Source organism: Asterias amurensis, chromosome 22, assembly GCF_032118995.1.
Source record: "Asterias amurensis chromosome 22, ASM3211899v1".
In the NCBI taxonomy this organism is placed as follows: domain Eukaryota; kingdom Metazoa; phylum Echinodermata; class Asteroidea; order Forcipulatida; family Asteriidae; genus Asterias; species Asterias amurensis.
Genome location: NC_092669.1, coordinates 12,223,691 through 12,238,212, shown reverse-complemented (window position 1 = coordinate 12,238,212; position 14,522 = coordinate 12,223,691). Strand labels below are relative to the sequence as shown.

Below are 14,522 nucleotides of genomic sequence, written 5' to 3'. Positions count from 1 at the left end.
ATTTCTTACATGAGGCTAAGCCATTTGCGAGTATAGTGGGTGGTCAATGACTCGCTTTGTCACAATTTACTGCTTACATTTCATTTCCTCAAAGCCATCTTGGAACTCTTTCAAGAGGCTTAGCCGATTTCAAGTTTCAATTACACACGCAGTGACGTCATCGTCGCCATCTTGAGTTTCTTACACGAGGCTAAGCCGTTTGCGAGTTAGATTTGAATAATGGGTGGTCAATGACACGGTTGTCACAATTCACCGCTTACATTTGAATTCCGTAGACTATAGTGACAGTTGCTATGTTAAATGGTTCGGGACAAGCTTTGCAATGACGTCATCAACGCCATCTTGGATTTCTAACACTGGATATATTTAGTAATTGTTAAAGACAAGTATTTTCACTCGGTGAATTGCAACATATGCAACAAATCTGTGAAAATGTCGGCTCAATTGGTCATCGAATAAGCACGAGGATTATCAAAGAAAAAACACTCTTGTTCCATTACTCTGTATGCTTTCAGATGCCTAAGAAAAGGCTTCAGGCTTGAAGTCTTTTATCATCTGAGTGAGTAGTTACCTTTCTATACTATCAACAGCTCTCCATTGATCGATACCATGTAACTGGTATCCTGCTCATGTCTGCTTAGCAGACAAATGTTAAGCAATATGTTCAACTTAAGCAGCTCTATGCAAATGGGCCCAGTACAGTACATTGCGAAGTTTTAACGCGTCCTTAATATGTATAGGACACACTCTAAAGCAAACATTTCCAAACCGCACCATAATTAAGACCCCGATTAAAAGCAACGGTAATTCATTTCTCAAGAATTTCCTGAACAAACCAAGCGCCATAGAACAAAATAATGCACGTTCTATCCTCAACACCTCCCCCTCCCCCCTTCCCCCAATATAGACCGGTCAACAGCAATGTAATAGCTACCCTGGCATCTGACAAAGTGCTTTTAATAATAGATAGTAAATATTTGCTTGTTATTTTCTGACTCGGCGGTGGCCTTACACCAACAAGCTGATAATGTGCAGAACAATGCCGCCATAATTGATGCTTTTTTTTCTTCTTATCTTTACCTCATTCAGTATGTGTCTCCGGTGGGTTTATGTTTGTGTAGATCAAAATTGCCAGGGGCACCAAGGCATTTTCTTCTTCGCAAATCAAAGGGCACACTATGAGGAAACTGTAAATTTATCGAGCTTTTCAAGGGCACCAAATAAGGCAATGACCTGGGGGCATGGAGGCAATCACCTTCTTTGCCTTTGTGAGGTATCATGCCCGGGGCCAATTTCATAGAGATGCTTAAGCAAAAAAAATTGCTTAAGCACGAAAACAGCTCGCTTATTTTTACACTTACTGGCCAAAAAGTCATGCCATATACGTTTAGTTGCTTGTGACTGGTATTTAGCTCATGTTTACTTAGCATAACAATTGAATGGGGTCTTGGCCGGTGATCTGATTTTACGAAGTAAGCATTTTGTTGCTTAAGCAACTCTATGAAATTTGTCCCTGGTATCTGTTTCCAATGGTAGCTTACGCAGCGATATGTGATAGCTTTAGATGATCGGGGCATCACAGTATACCAGTATCTGTCTTGCTTATTATACAACGAGTTGGGAGGATACTAGCTTATCTAGAACAGAGACTACACTCTAAAAACTCCCGGGTCAGAATTGACCCGGATTTGAGTCCCAGGGGGTCAGACCCATTTCGGGTCAGTTTGACCCGGAATCCGTGTCAATGTGTCCCGGAATCCGAGTCAAAATCCTCGCTTTTAACCAAATTTCTGGTCACAATAAAACGGATTACAGGTCACATTAATTGACACGGATTCCGGGTCAAACAGAACCAGAAGTGGGTCTGGCCTCCTGGGACCCAAATCCGGGTCAATTCTGACCCGGGAGTTTTTAGAGTGAAGCTCTCTGAACTATTATTACAAGAGGGGTTTTTATCCAAAGGTTTTCAGACCTAAGCTCAACTGTTATGGATGTTGACTACGATTTGAGTCACAGCCGAATAGGAAGAATGTTAGCAAGTCAATCATTTGTACGCCTCGTTTGGTCCACCTGTAAACTAGAGCAATTTGTCCAACTTATTGAGCAATAGAGCAGTGAGTTACATTAATATTTCCACGCCCAGATATTATATTGTAGGCAATTTTATACTGCGAAATATATGAGATGATTCATTAAAGGCAGTGGACACTATTGGTAATTACTCAAAATAAATATTAGCATAAAACCTTATTTGGTAACGAGTAATGGGGAGAGGTTGATGGTATAAAACATTGTGAGAAACGGCTCCCTCTGAAGTGACGTAGATATCGAGAAAGAAGTAATTTTCCACGTATTTGATTTCGAGACCTCAAATTTTGAATTTGAGGTCTCGAAATGAAGCAACTGAAAGCACGCAACTTCGTGTGACAAGGGTATTTTTTTCTTTCACTATTATCTCGCAACTTCGACGACCGATTGAGCTCAAATTTTCACAGGTTGGTTATTTTATGTATATGTTGAGATACACCAAGTGAGAAAAATGGTCTTTGAAAATTACCAACAGTGTCCAATGTCTTTAATGACAATGTTGTTGCTGTTGTTGTTGTTGTTGTTGTTGTTGTTGTTGCTGTTGTTGTTGTGTGTTTTGTTTCCTTCTTGTTCCATATATGTATGTGTTCTGTCTTCCTACTTGTATTGAAGCACTGTGTTCAATTTATGCAAATGTCCTTACAAAGGTGTATTTATCTCACGTTCGACAAATATAACGACCAATAATGACCGAAGAATAATTTGTATAATTCACTACCCATCCAGGATTATACAAACTAACTGCTACCACATGCACTAAAAGGAGCAAAACTACGCATTAATAATTCAGTTTAAACTCTTAAACATCTCTGTAGCCAGTCTGTATAGCTATCCGGAGTCACTTCAAGGCAGTATGTATTTCAAAGTAGTCGTTTTGACACACTGGCCCTAGGACTCGGGAGGCCGGATCTAGGTTCCGTGTCGGAACGCTTAGTACTGCTGGCGATTTATGAAGTATTTATTGTTTGCTCTGCCCATGAAGGTGTTTTATAAAAAGCCCAGACCATTTTTTAAAGAAAACAGTTGAAAAGGACAGTGTGAGGTCGAGGGTGGGTTGCAAGCAGGTGGGGATCATGGCCGAAGACGATTAAAGCGAGGCTAGTGGATTGAAGCGGATGCGCACCCCCCCCCCCAAAAAAAAAAAAAAAAAAAAAAAAAAAAAAAAATCTTTTCATAATGACCTGGGGAAAAAATAGTTTAAAATGGAAACTAAACTCAGCGTTAGTTTGACCCGTTTCTTGCCATCTTGACACAGAATCCAGATCATATCGAGACAGTCATTGGTCAGGACTCACTGGACCCTGATCCGCATCAGTTCTGACCCGGATCTGGATAAAGTCTGATTCGGATTTTGATCAATTCTGATCGGGATTTTGATCAATTCTGATCGGGGTTTCGATCAATTTTGTTCAGTGAGTTTTTAAAGTGTTTATATAATTGTTAGTACAACTAAAACTAGGGCCCAATTGCTGCTTAAGCAAAAAAAAAAAATACTATTGTACAAATTTTGCATGGTATCTTGCTTATTGCTAAGCAGAAATGTTAAGCTATTTTTTTTTCCTGCTTCTACCGACACTCGCATACAGTGAATTAAATATCAAAAGTGGATTGCTGCTCGCAAAGCGAAATTATTTACGTTGAGTTTGAAAGAGTGGAAGTAAACTAACCTTGACTCAAACCACGCAAGTTTGAGTTGAAGATCTTAAAACCAATACTATATCTGTATTGAGGAAATGTCAAAGGGTTATATCTTAACCGGGCCAAGCTTTGTGTGGACGTTTTTAGTACAAAAGTTGATTGGATCGCTTTCCATAACACAGCCGTATTGATTTAAGTTTCGCAAGGCAAATGATATTTCATTTTGTTTGACCTCCTCACAATGTTGTTTTATAAACATACAATTTCGTTATTCATTGGGGAAAAAAAATGCAAACTGCTTACTAAACCCAACAGGCCTACAGTATCAAGGCAAACGACCGTCGATTTCACAAAGAGTTAGGACTCGTCTTATCTCGAGTTAGGACGAGTAACTCGTCCTAACTTAGGATTAATCTTAAGGTCTGCATGCTACAGTGCAGGGTTGGGACTCGTCCTAAGTCATAAGATTAATCTTAAGTTAGGAAGAGTTTTGTGAAATCGACGGCAGGGTGAGTGCCCTGACGTTTCGACCCTAGCATAGTCTTTTTCGAAGGCTGAAATGACAACACAACATGCAAAGCAGGTATCTAATAGTGTCATAAGTAAGCGAAGTGGAAATACAGAGAGGGACGGTGCAGAAAGCATAAATAGAAATAGCAAAGGGTCAATAATAATAGTCAGGGAATGTTTCAGAGAGTGGTCGGTTGATAGTATAAAACATTGTGAGAAACGCCTCCCTCTGAAGTAACGTAGGTTTTAAGAAAGAAGTAATTTCTCACTCCAATAAGAAAAGGCTCCAGGCCTGAAGCCTTTTATTACGCAGTTTTTTCTCCTTTGAACCTTCGATGCCCAATTGGATGCAAATTTCAACGATTTGTTATTTTCTGCATGTTGTGTTGTGATACACCAAGTAAGAAGATTGGTCTTTGATTATTACCAAGGGCGTCCAGTACCTTTTAGACTAAAGTCTTTCTAAGATTCAAACATTTCAGTTATAAGGTACCTCTTTCTCAAAAGCTACGTTACTTCCGAGGGAGCCGTTTCTCACTTCGTGTTTTATACTATCAACAGTTCCCCAATGCCCGTTACCAAGTTAAGATTTGTATGCTAACAATTTCAGTAATTATCAACAGTGTCTAGTACCTTTAACGTAAACCTACATGGGACTTTAATTAGTCACACAAGATTAGCTGCGGCTTATACGAGTTGATTTTTACTTTCAGCTTGCTCTATGATTGGGAGAAACTCAATGTCTGCAATCAGTGCGTCTTATTAATTAAGCACCTCTAACAATACCATTAATAAATCACTGCTGTTTTGAAGATCCCAAGTTAATGCCAGTGCAATTAATCACCCGGCCTGATTCAACAGAAAACCGTGTTAATAAAACCTCGCTAAGTGGTATTCAGCAATTAAAACCCAATTAACATCGTCGCATTTATGCACGCCAAGTCAAGTGTGTACGGTTAGCAGAGGGACTCGTCGTCCAAACCCTACCGGTCGATAGCGACTAGAGACGGTCAGGAAATTCAACATTTACTTGGTGTTTCCTCCTCGCGCCGGACTCTGATGAACGATTCGGAATGTCAATTAAGTACTTGACTATGTCCAATGTTTGAATACATCCTAAATATAACTCCAACTTCTAATTCTCTCTCTCTTTTGTTTATCTGAGGGTAAAATCAGTGCAACGAAGAAATTCCGCTTAAACAGGTTATCTGCAGGGAAAGATTTCTCGAGGGTACACTTGAAATGGCGACAGTGCCTTTTTTTTTGTAATAACAGTGTTTTATTTTGATTTGATGTTTTTACTCAATTATGTATTTTTGATGGACGGAAACATCTCTGGATTAAATATTTTGAGAGGTCACTTTTGTTCGGACTCAAATTACTTAAAAAGTCATAAGAGGAGAAAATGGCAACACGAGTTATTCTTGAAAACTAAAGTGCGTCTCGGATATTTCAAGGACCAACAGGTCAACTTCTTATCAGAAATCACTTCAGGTTTCAAAAGACATTTAAAAAAAAAATTAAAAGACAAAAATAAACATTAAAGGGAAGGTACACGTTTTGTAATTATTACTCAAAACAAATATTAACTTAAAAACTGACTTGGTAATGAGCATTGGAGAGCTGTTAATAGTATAAAACATTGTGGGAAACGACTCCCTCTGAAGTAACGTAGTTTTTGAGAAAGGTAATTTCTCACTGAAATAATAAAGGACTTCTAGCTAGAAATCTTTTATTCCTATCTGTTCATATCCTATCTATTCATATTGTTAAACCTTGAAGCAGGGTTTATTAGAGCTGAGTGATCGTTTGCAAACAGAACACAAAGATGTTCCTCTTCGACTGACGAACAGTTCTTCATGGAGTCTAAATATCCATTGTTTATCTTTATGAATAGCAAATAACCCGTCCCCTGCATTAAATATCTTTAGACTCTATACTCATCTCGCCATGCCGGGATATTGTTTTTGAAAAATAAAATAATAAACAATGTTTCGAGAGTTATTAAAATTATAAAGAATCAACGGGTTAATAGTATTATTTTTCCTCGACAGTGTCATAGTTTTGCAATATCATGAATTCATCAAACGCCCCATGCTAAGCTATACCGCCTACCGTAAAATCGTTATGAATAGCAAATAACTTGTCCTGCATTAAATATATTTAGACTCCACACTCATCTCCAAGCCAGGACAGCCTTCTCAAAGCTCAAGCACTCGTTAGCAATAAATGGAGTCTCATCATTCTCTACTTATTGGGGCACCCCAGCCTACCCGTTGAGTTGTCGTACTGTATTTCCGGGTGTTAATCAAAACGCTAAGACTATGCATGGAAGAACACGAACAGAGATATCATTTTGATTTGTACTGTTAGCGACGTTTGTCCCAATAATCTGAGTCAGATAAGTGGATCTACAGAATGAGATAACTACTGCGTTCAAGGCATTCTCATTTCCCATCTCTAGATATACACCCCCCCCCCCCCCGTTCCCCTGATCAGACGGCTGTTTGCTGAAGCCACAACTCTGCATTTCGTCGTGTATGGGTAGCGCAGTTCATACTCTGATTAAAAATGACGTTTATAGACCGTTACATGGTGTGGTCATCTTGGTCTGACTCCATTCCAACCCATTGTAACCAAACTAAGGCCGTGTCCGAAACGACGACTTCGGCTACAGCTACGTCTAGATCAGCGCGTCTACCAGTGTTGAAGAATAGGCAGACGCGCACGATCTAGCCGTAGCTGTAGCCGAAGTCGCCGTTTCGGACACGGCCTGAGGCTGGACGAAACAATAGTCTGGTTCCGTGCGCAGTGATTGTTAGCATTCGTTTATGTTATTGTAAACAGGGCACATGACCAAGATGGTGACAGCGTGACAAAGCTCTGTTCCATTCTCTTTTTGGAAAATAGTTCAATATCACAATTTATCAGTACATAGAAAGGTAATATAACAACATCAAAAGCGCATATAAGTATACAAAATTAATATAGTGTTATGGTAAATAATAAATGAATAACTAGGAAACAACTATGTACAGGAGAGGAGCGGGAGCATGAGGCTAGCTGTTAGAGTAAGCAGAGGCTTGTAGACAGACAAACAGACAGCGAAGACGAAACAAGGACAAGACAGACAAAACGAACAGTGACATTACAAAATGCTGACGAAAAAAATACAAATAATTAAAGTACTAGGTTAACTGAAGACGACAAAAGCAGATAGATAAGTAGTGAAGGAGAGAAAAAGATATGTTACTTTCTGTGAATGCAACTGCAATACGAGTTTTGACGTCACATTGATGTTTTTGCAGCGAATGAGTCGAGAACAACTGAAGCGAATTATTCTTTGCGAATTTGTGACGTCAACATAAGACTGTTACCTATATTAACCAACTAGACCAACGTCGGTCTTGAGTAAGTTATCAATCATGGAACAGTCGTTGTGTCTGTTCAAATTCCAATTTATTAATATACTTCAGTCTTCCAATCCTGTCGGTTATTTAAAATTAAAATGAGCCTAAATGATGAAACAACTCGTAAAAATGTAATAACAATGAATGTTACATGCAATTTAAAACGCAATCTGGTCTCCCGAAGATAAACATATCAATGACAGTTTGCTAATTTCGCAGGAAAAGGGAGTTTTTTCCCATGATTGGGTTGAGTTTTGTTTTCAGGTACAGGTGACGGCTATTTACTGAGAGCCTACGATGGTAATCTCCTTAATCGGAAGTAAAAAGCAAGTCATGGATCAGTCGTTGTGCAAAAACAGAACACTTATCATACCTGAATCTACTGATGTGTTGTTATTTCACCCAAAATGAAAGCATTGTTTAACTACAATGTAGAAATAATAACATCCTTAACATGTTTTAATAGATGTTAAATTTGCAAAATTAAAGAATATTAATTTTTTTTTTCTTCTTCTTTTTTTACCCCCAAAAAATTAATATTCTGAACATGCGTGTAATGTTGCACCACAACAATTGTGGGTGTCTAAACCTACTCACCCGACGTAGAAAACACACATCATTGCGTTCACACTAACGTGTTTTTAACTACCCATGCGTTACAAAGCACTGTCTACTCATGACTTTTCCTTGAGTCGTGTTGACAACAAAAACCACAGGCATTCTTCTCGGGTGGGATTCGAACCAACGGCCTTAGCAACTTTCGTGCAGATTTCCTTTAAGAAACTGGATTGGGGGGTTTTCCTACTAGCTCGATGCAGTTAGAATCCTTATAATCATTAGGCCTACCGCAACATCCCATTAGATAGGTAAGATTGAAACTTTGCATGGTAGAAATACAGAAAGGTTTGCGGTAACGCCATGTAAATGACAATCACTGAAGCAGTTAGGGTGGTTCTGAAAAGAACCGTTGGTTTCAACTCGCATTACACGTTGTGTGTGTAACCGTACACCTGACTACGTTCCTGTATTTGTTGAAGAGTATTATTGTTTTACCCATAACCACGATGTGTAAAGGAATGCAAACTCCTTTTTGGCAAGCCCCGGGCAAGCCCCGGGAGAAAAAGAATTATCTATAAACCAACAGGCATGACTCAGGTGGGATTCGAACCGACTACCTTTGTCATTCTAAAGTAAATGTCTTACTGCTGCATTCAAGCACGGAGATTGCCTGATAGCTAGATCTGGTCCTTGATAATCTGCGCATCAATGACTATGAGTGCTGTTTTTTGCTGATGTTGTAAAAATACTTCGAGAGACGCTCTATAGTAAAGCACATAATGACTTAAAGGCAGTGGACACTATTGGTAATTACTCAAAATAATTATTGTCATCAAACCTTACTTGGTGACCAGTAATGGGGAGAGGTTGATAGTATAAAACATTGTGAGAAACGGGTCCCTCTGAAGTGCCATAGTTTTCGAGAACGAAGTATTTTTCCACGATTTTGATTTCGAGACTTCAAGTTTAGAACTTGAGGTCTCGAAATCAACCATCTAAACGCACACAACTTCGTGTGACAAGGGTGTTTTTTCTTTCATTATTATCTCGCAAGTTCGATGACCGATTAACCTCAAATTTTCACAGGTTGGTTATTTTATGCTTATGTTGAGATACACCAACTGTGAAGGCTAGTCTTTGACAATTACCAATAGTGTCCACTGCCTTTAAAGCCGTTATACACTTTCGGTACAGAAAAAAAATTAAAAGTTCACAGATTTACAAATAATTTACAGGGTTTACAGAAGGTAATGGTGAAAGACTTATCTTGAAATATAAGTCCATAAAATGCGAAACGTGCGGAAACAAGGGTGGGGTTTCCCGTTATTTTCTCCCGACTCCGATGACCGATTGAGCCTAAATGTTCACAGGTTTGTTATTATATAAGTTGTGATACACGAAGTGTGGTACTTGGATAATACTGTTTACCGAAAGTGTCCAATGGCTTTAATTGCAGCGTTTATTTATCACAATATACTCATTAATACCGTGTTCACGAATACACGAGTCAAACGAGGCGATAGCGTTCATTAAAAAATGCACTTTACAAAAATTAAAGAGACAATGCGTCGACTATGGAATGAGATGACAAAATAAGTATTGCATTATACAAAATTCAATTTCGATTTCGATTAAAAAATTCAAATTCGATTAAGAAGACAATAAGGCGAGAAGGGTGGAGTTACAATTTCTACCATGATACCAATGTTGAAAAGGCTATGTTGCGTGAACACAAAACAAGAGGGGATCATGTTCATTACAAAAATGCACTCAACTGAAGAACACGAGACAAAGTGTCGACTATATTGTATGATAATGACAAAACAGGTATTGTATTTTATAAAGCTTGGTTTAATACTGATGAGGGAGACAAAACAGGTATTGAAAAATACGTTGTGGGTAGCCGTTTTAGGCAGTTTAAGGGGGGGGGGGGGGGGGGGGTAAAATATAGCACTTTCATGACTAACAGTAATAAATACATATCTGCATTTTACAAAACTTGGTCTAAAACTGATTACGAAGACAAAAGCAAGACGGATGAATTGCAAATTTCGTCCATGATACCGATGCTGAAAAGGCTAGCTGTGTGAAAATGGTATCATTGTATATCATTATTGATACTGTTTATCGCTGTAGGTATATTGTACTCCTGGCGATAGGCCAGCAATCAATGCATATTTCTAGATCAAACCACTACCATTTTCAGCCTAAGACGGACAATGGTATACATGGATTTGTTTTGTTTCTTTCTACAAAACAAAACAAATCCCTAAAATATATCTTTCATATTATCCATTGCTAGATAATCCATTAACAACAAACTAAGCACAATTTGAACACATTTAGTAAACCTATATTGCTGCCTAAAGACCCTTCATGCGCAATATCCACTAAGGGCATTTTTTTACTATAATATTAACCAAAATCACGCATAATAATCAGCTAGATCAGCATAAACCAACGGTCTGTGCACGGCCCACCATTCAAATTAGAAGAGCCAACTAATAACAATTTGCTAAGATTAATTTATTTTATCGATCACACACACCTTGCATAATACGAAATTAATAAATGACGTATTGATTGTTAATAATTCCCGTACTGAACAAGTTTTTTTTTTTCTAGAAACGTTCAATTCAAAACGCAAAGGCATCCCTCTAAAAGTAAAAAAAAATCTATTCATTAAAATTTAAGTTTAAAAAGGTCATATTTTATGTGCTCATCCAGGACAAAATGAAGCGGTACACTCCACCAATAAATAAAAATTTATAATAATATAAATAATAATAATAATAATAATAATAATTAAGGGACGTTATATCCAAAAAGAATGCTGGGCATGCATCAAAATCTATCTATTATTAATAATAAATGTAGATTAATATCCAATTTTGTTTAATATTCCATGAAAGAAACAAGTAATACACTCTAAAAGTAAACAATTATAATTGATGGTTTGAATACTATATGCAATGTTTTTCCAGAGACATTAAAACCAGTAAGAAATTAATGGCATCAATCTAAATGTATATCATTAATAGTTTGGCTTTATGTCACATTTGTTAATTTTTTCATGGAAAGAAACAAGTGGTAAAATTTAAAAAATTAATGAAATAAATTAAATTGGGACGATCTGGGGGCAGGTGGCTAGTTTGCTTGCCTTCTGTCAGAATGATTCCTCAGGCGTGGAAAGGCCCCAGGTTTTTGTACTTATTTTTTATTAATTGTCATGACTTTGACATGTCACTGTAATTATGTGCCCCGCAAGCACTAAATGGTAATAAAATTGAATTTATCCCCTCCGAGTTTTTAATATTTTTCTGATTCTAGTGAAGCGGTATTCGGATAAATGTTTTTGTCCCCAAACACAAAACTTGCTTTAAGGCTTTGGATAGCCTACTTTTTGTACGACACAAAATACTAACGCCTACAGATTCACCTTAAAATTGAAGACAGGGATAAAAGAAAGCTTTCCTAAAAATATGACTTGCAAAGGTGGTGTAGTTTTTGAGAAATTAGTAAAAGAAATGCACGAAAATAATTTCGGCTCATTCTTAGCAAGAATAACGGATTTACGCGACTCTCCTGAAAACAATGCTCTGTGATTTTCACTTTGTTTTCTCTAAAAGATTGATAACTTTAAGGACTAAATTTATATTACATACATCTCCATTTACAATGAAGACTTCCAACCAAATGTTTGTATTGCCAAACGTATACCTTCCCTTAACTGCTGTGTTGTCCTCTCCGAAACATTACTTAATTACTAATAATTAACCAATGGGACATGAGTAAATTAGACAACTGATGATAAATTCAAATTAATTGAAACAATTAAACATTAAAACAATTAAAACAATTAGAACAATACAATTTCATTTTAATGAGCCTAGTGTATGCCGGCAAGGAACTATACTATATTCAATATAATTGCCGTTTATACACTGCACTCATAAAAACGGGGGGGGGTCCAAACACATGATTCGTAGCCAGAATGGTCAATTCGGATCCTTTGTTAGCAAGATCTTAGAAAACACAGATTGTTTTAACTTCGTGTTTTGAATTAGATCAGCTTTACAATTAATCAGGTCAGATTGTACCAGAGAAGGTCACTACAACTGTACTGTCTTTAATCCAAGAATAACAACGCAACTATTATGGCCATACTGCCATCCAAAAAGCAAAAGGTCAATTTATGAAGAAAAACAAAAAATAAAAATGAAATGATCAGAATAGTATCCAGCAAACAAAACACAGAGCATATTGTAAGTTTAATTCATGGTTCTTATTGTTGTATTAATTTACTTTGTTTCGTAAAATGTATCTCTATTCAGTTTCTATCATCACGTACGTGTTCTTTTACCGCAAACGGCGAATTATCAAGAATTTGTGTAACTGAAGCAAATACTTTAGTTTTCCAGTTGAAAGAAGTCAATGAAACATCGTCAGACTTTGTTTATAAATAAAGCTAGTTTTAAGACGCATTTGAGGCACAACTAAGTCCTGCGGATTGTTTTGTTCTGCTTATGAGCGAACTATCTGCAACACAACGCGAAGAAACTGAAAACGGCGCCCGGTTCTTTGCAATGTCATAAAACAAAGAGTTTTTCCTTTTTCATAGGAGCTAGTTTCAACCCATTGTTTCACCAATTATATAATTGTAGCTATTGTTCTAGCAATTATATAACAAATATAAATTGCAAATAATAATTTGATACTAATTTGCTTGGTTCACCATTACATCGATGTACGCAAACACTATAGTCCGGTTCAGTACTTTCCCTAGTTCTGTGAGAGAAAAAAAAAATCACAGGCATACTACTCCGGTGGGGTTCGAACCCACGACTTTTACAATTCTAGAATAAATGTCTTAATACTAGACCAGAGAGATTGCCCGGGAGGTAGAGACGGTTCGAACGCACGCCTTTTGAGATCCTTTGTTTTAGCAGCGGGTACCGCAAGTATTTATTAGATGTTAAATTTGCATTGGAGATGGAAGGGTAAAACCAACATTATCCCTGGTGCAAATTATTTTTACACAAAAATCTAGTAAATTTGCAAATAATTTTTGGGGAAAAAAAAAATAATAATAATAATAATGTCTTACCTGTTCATCGAAATGTAATTCTTTGCCTCGCCCCCTTTCCTCATTACCGAATCCTTTAACTGCCACAACGGCGTCATCTTCGACATGATTGCTTCACTGGACGTTACCCCCCAACCCTAAGCTTCCAAACTTCTCAAGATAAGACACAAAAACCCTTCAAGATAGAAGAAGCCTCGCCGAGGCGATATCACCCAAGCTCTGGTGGTACTTTCTCAGCCGGTCTACACTGTATCCCTCGTCCACGAGACGACCGAATCGAGTGTGGCGCTATGCTGGAACATTTACTAACACTGCGATTACTAGGTCATACGGACCGACTGCGCACGGGAGTGTGTCTCTATCTACGCATGGATGCGTGTCCTTTATGCGTGTGTGTGCAAACGTGTATTGTTGAGCGTTGGAATGCATGCAGAGGAATGCAAACTATTATGACGCGCCGGTGTTAATCTTGCTGACTTGTCACAACATGAGAAAATTGCAAAATTGCAATTTGTGGGGACGAGTGAAGGAATATAGAATACCGGCTTTCATATTCTGAAGTGTTCGCAGCGTGAATAATCAAATTATGATCCCATCCAATGCGTGGAAGTAGTACACGGACAATTGCTGAAAAACTGGTAACTCTGTTTGTATCAAGAAAGAAATTTCATGCTAAGCAAATTTGTTTGCTTAGCAGCTCTACGAAATTGGGCACAGAGCTTCGAGGTCCCACTGAACTCCAGTGCATCAAAGGCGCTTAGAGGTCAACCCAGCCCCCTCTCTATGTACTTTAAGAACACCTCCACCCAGCTTTCCTTTTTTCTTGTTTCAGTATCTTCCCATTACCTGGAACAAAAAAGCTAATACACTTTTGACCAGTTGGATTATTCATTGCTGAGAAAAAAAGGTGTTACAACCACGCTGTGGCTCGCCGTGTTGAAGGGCTTCGGGGCCCGATCGGCGACGAGAGGAGACCCGGTAATATGAGCGCCACGGAGCAATGTTTTAATACTTCTTGTTTGTGCCGTTCGGGTACGGATATTGCGGGCTGGAGTTTTGTGATCACGCACAATAGCTCTGGGGGTATGGGATGAATTTATGATTTACAATTATTAAAAGAGTATTATAGGATTTGCCTCATCGTACATCTGTATGAAGCTATATATTATTCGCTCCCAGTGTTCAACTTGCGGGACCTCTGAAGTGTTGTATTTTGTGGTGTGATAAACATG

General features: G+C 37.9%; 1 protein-coding gene across 2 annotated transcripts in view; it reads right to left on the bottom strand.

Moving 5' to 3' along the window:
- Nucleotides 1–13,549, bottom strand: part of LOC139953856 (vesicular glutamate transporter 1-like) — an 81,536-nt gene extending 67,987 nt beyond the window's left edge. For both annotated transcript variants that reach the window (XM_071953439.1, XM_071953440.1), the window contains exon 1: nucleotides 13,312–13,549. In XM_071953439.1, the coding sequence (XP_071809540.1) occupies nucleotides 13,312–13,397 (86 nt within the window). In that variant the 5' untranslated portion in view covers nucleotides 13,398–13,549. The remainder of the gene's footprint in view (nucleotides 1–13,311) is intronic.
- Between the last annotated feature and the right edge of the window lie 973 nt (nucleotides 13,550–14,522).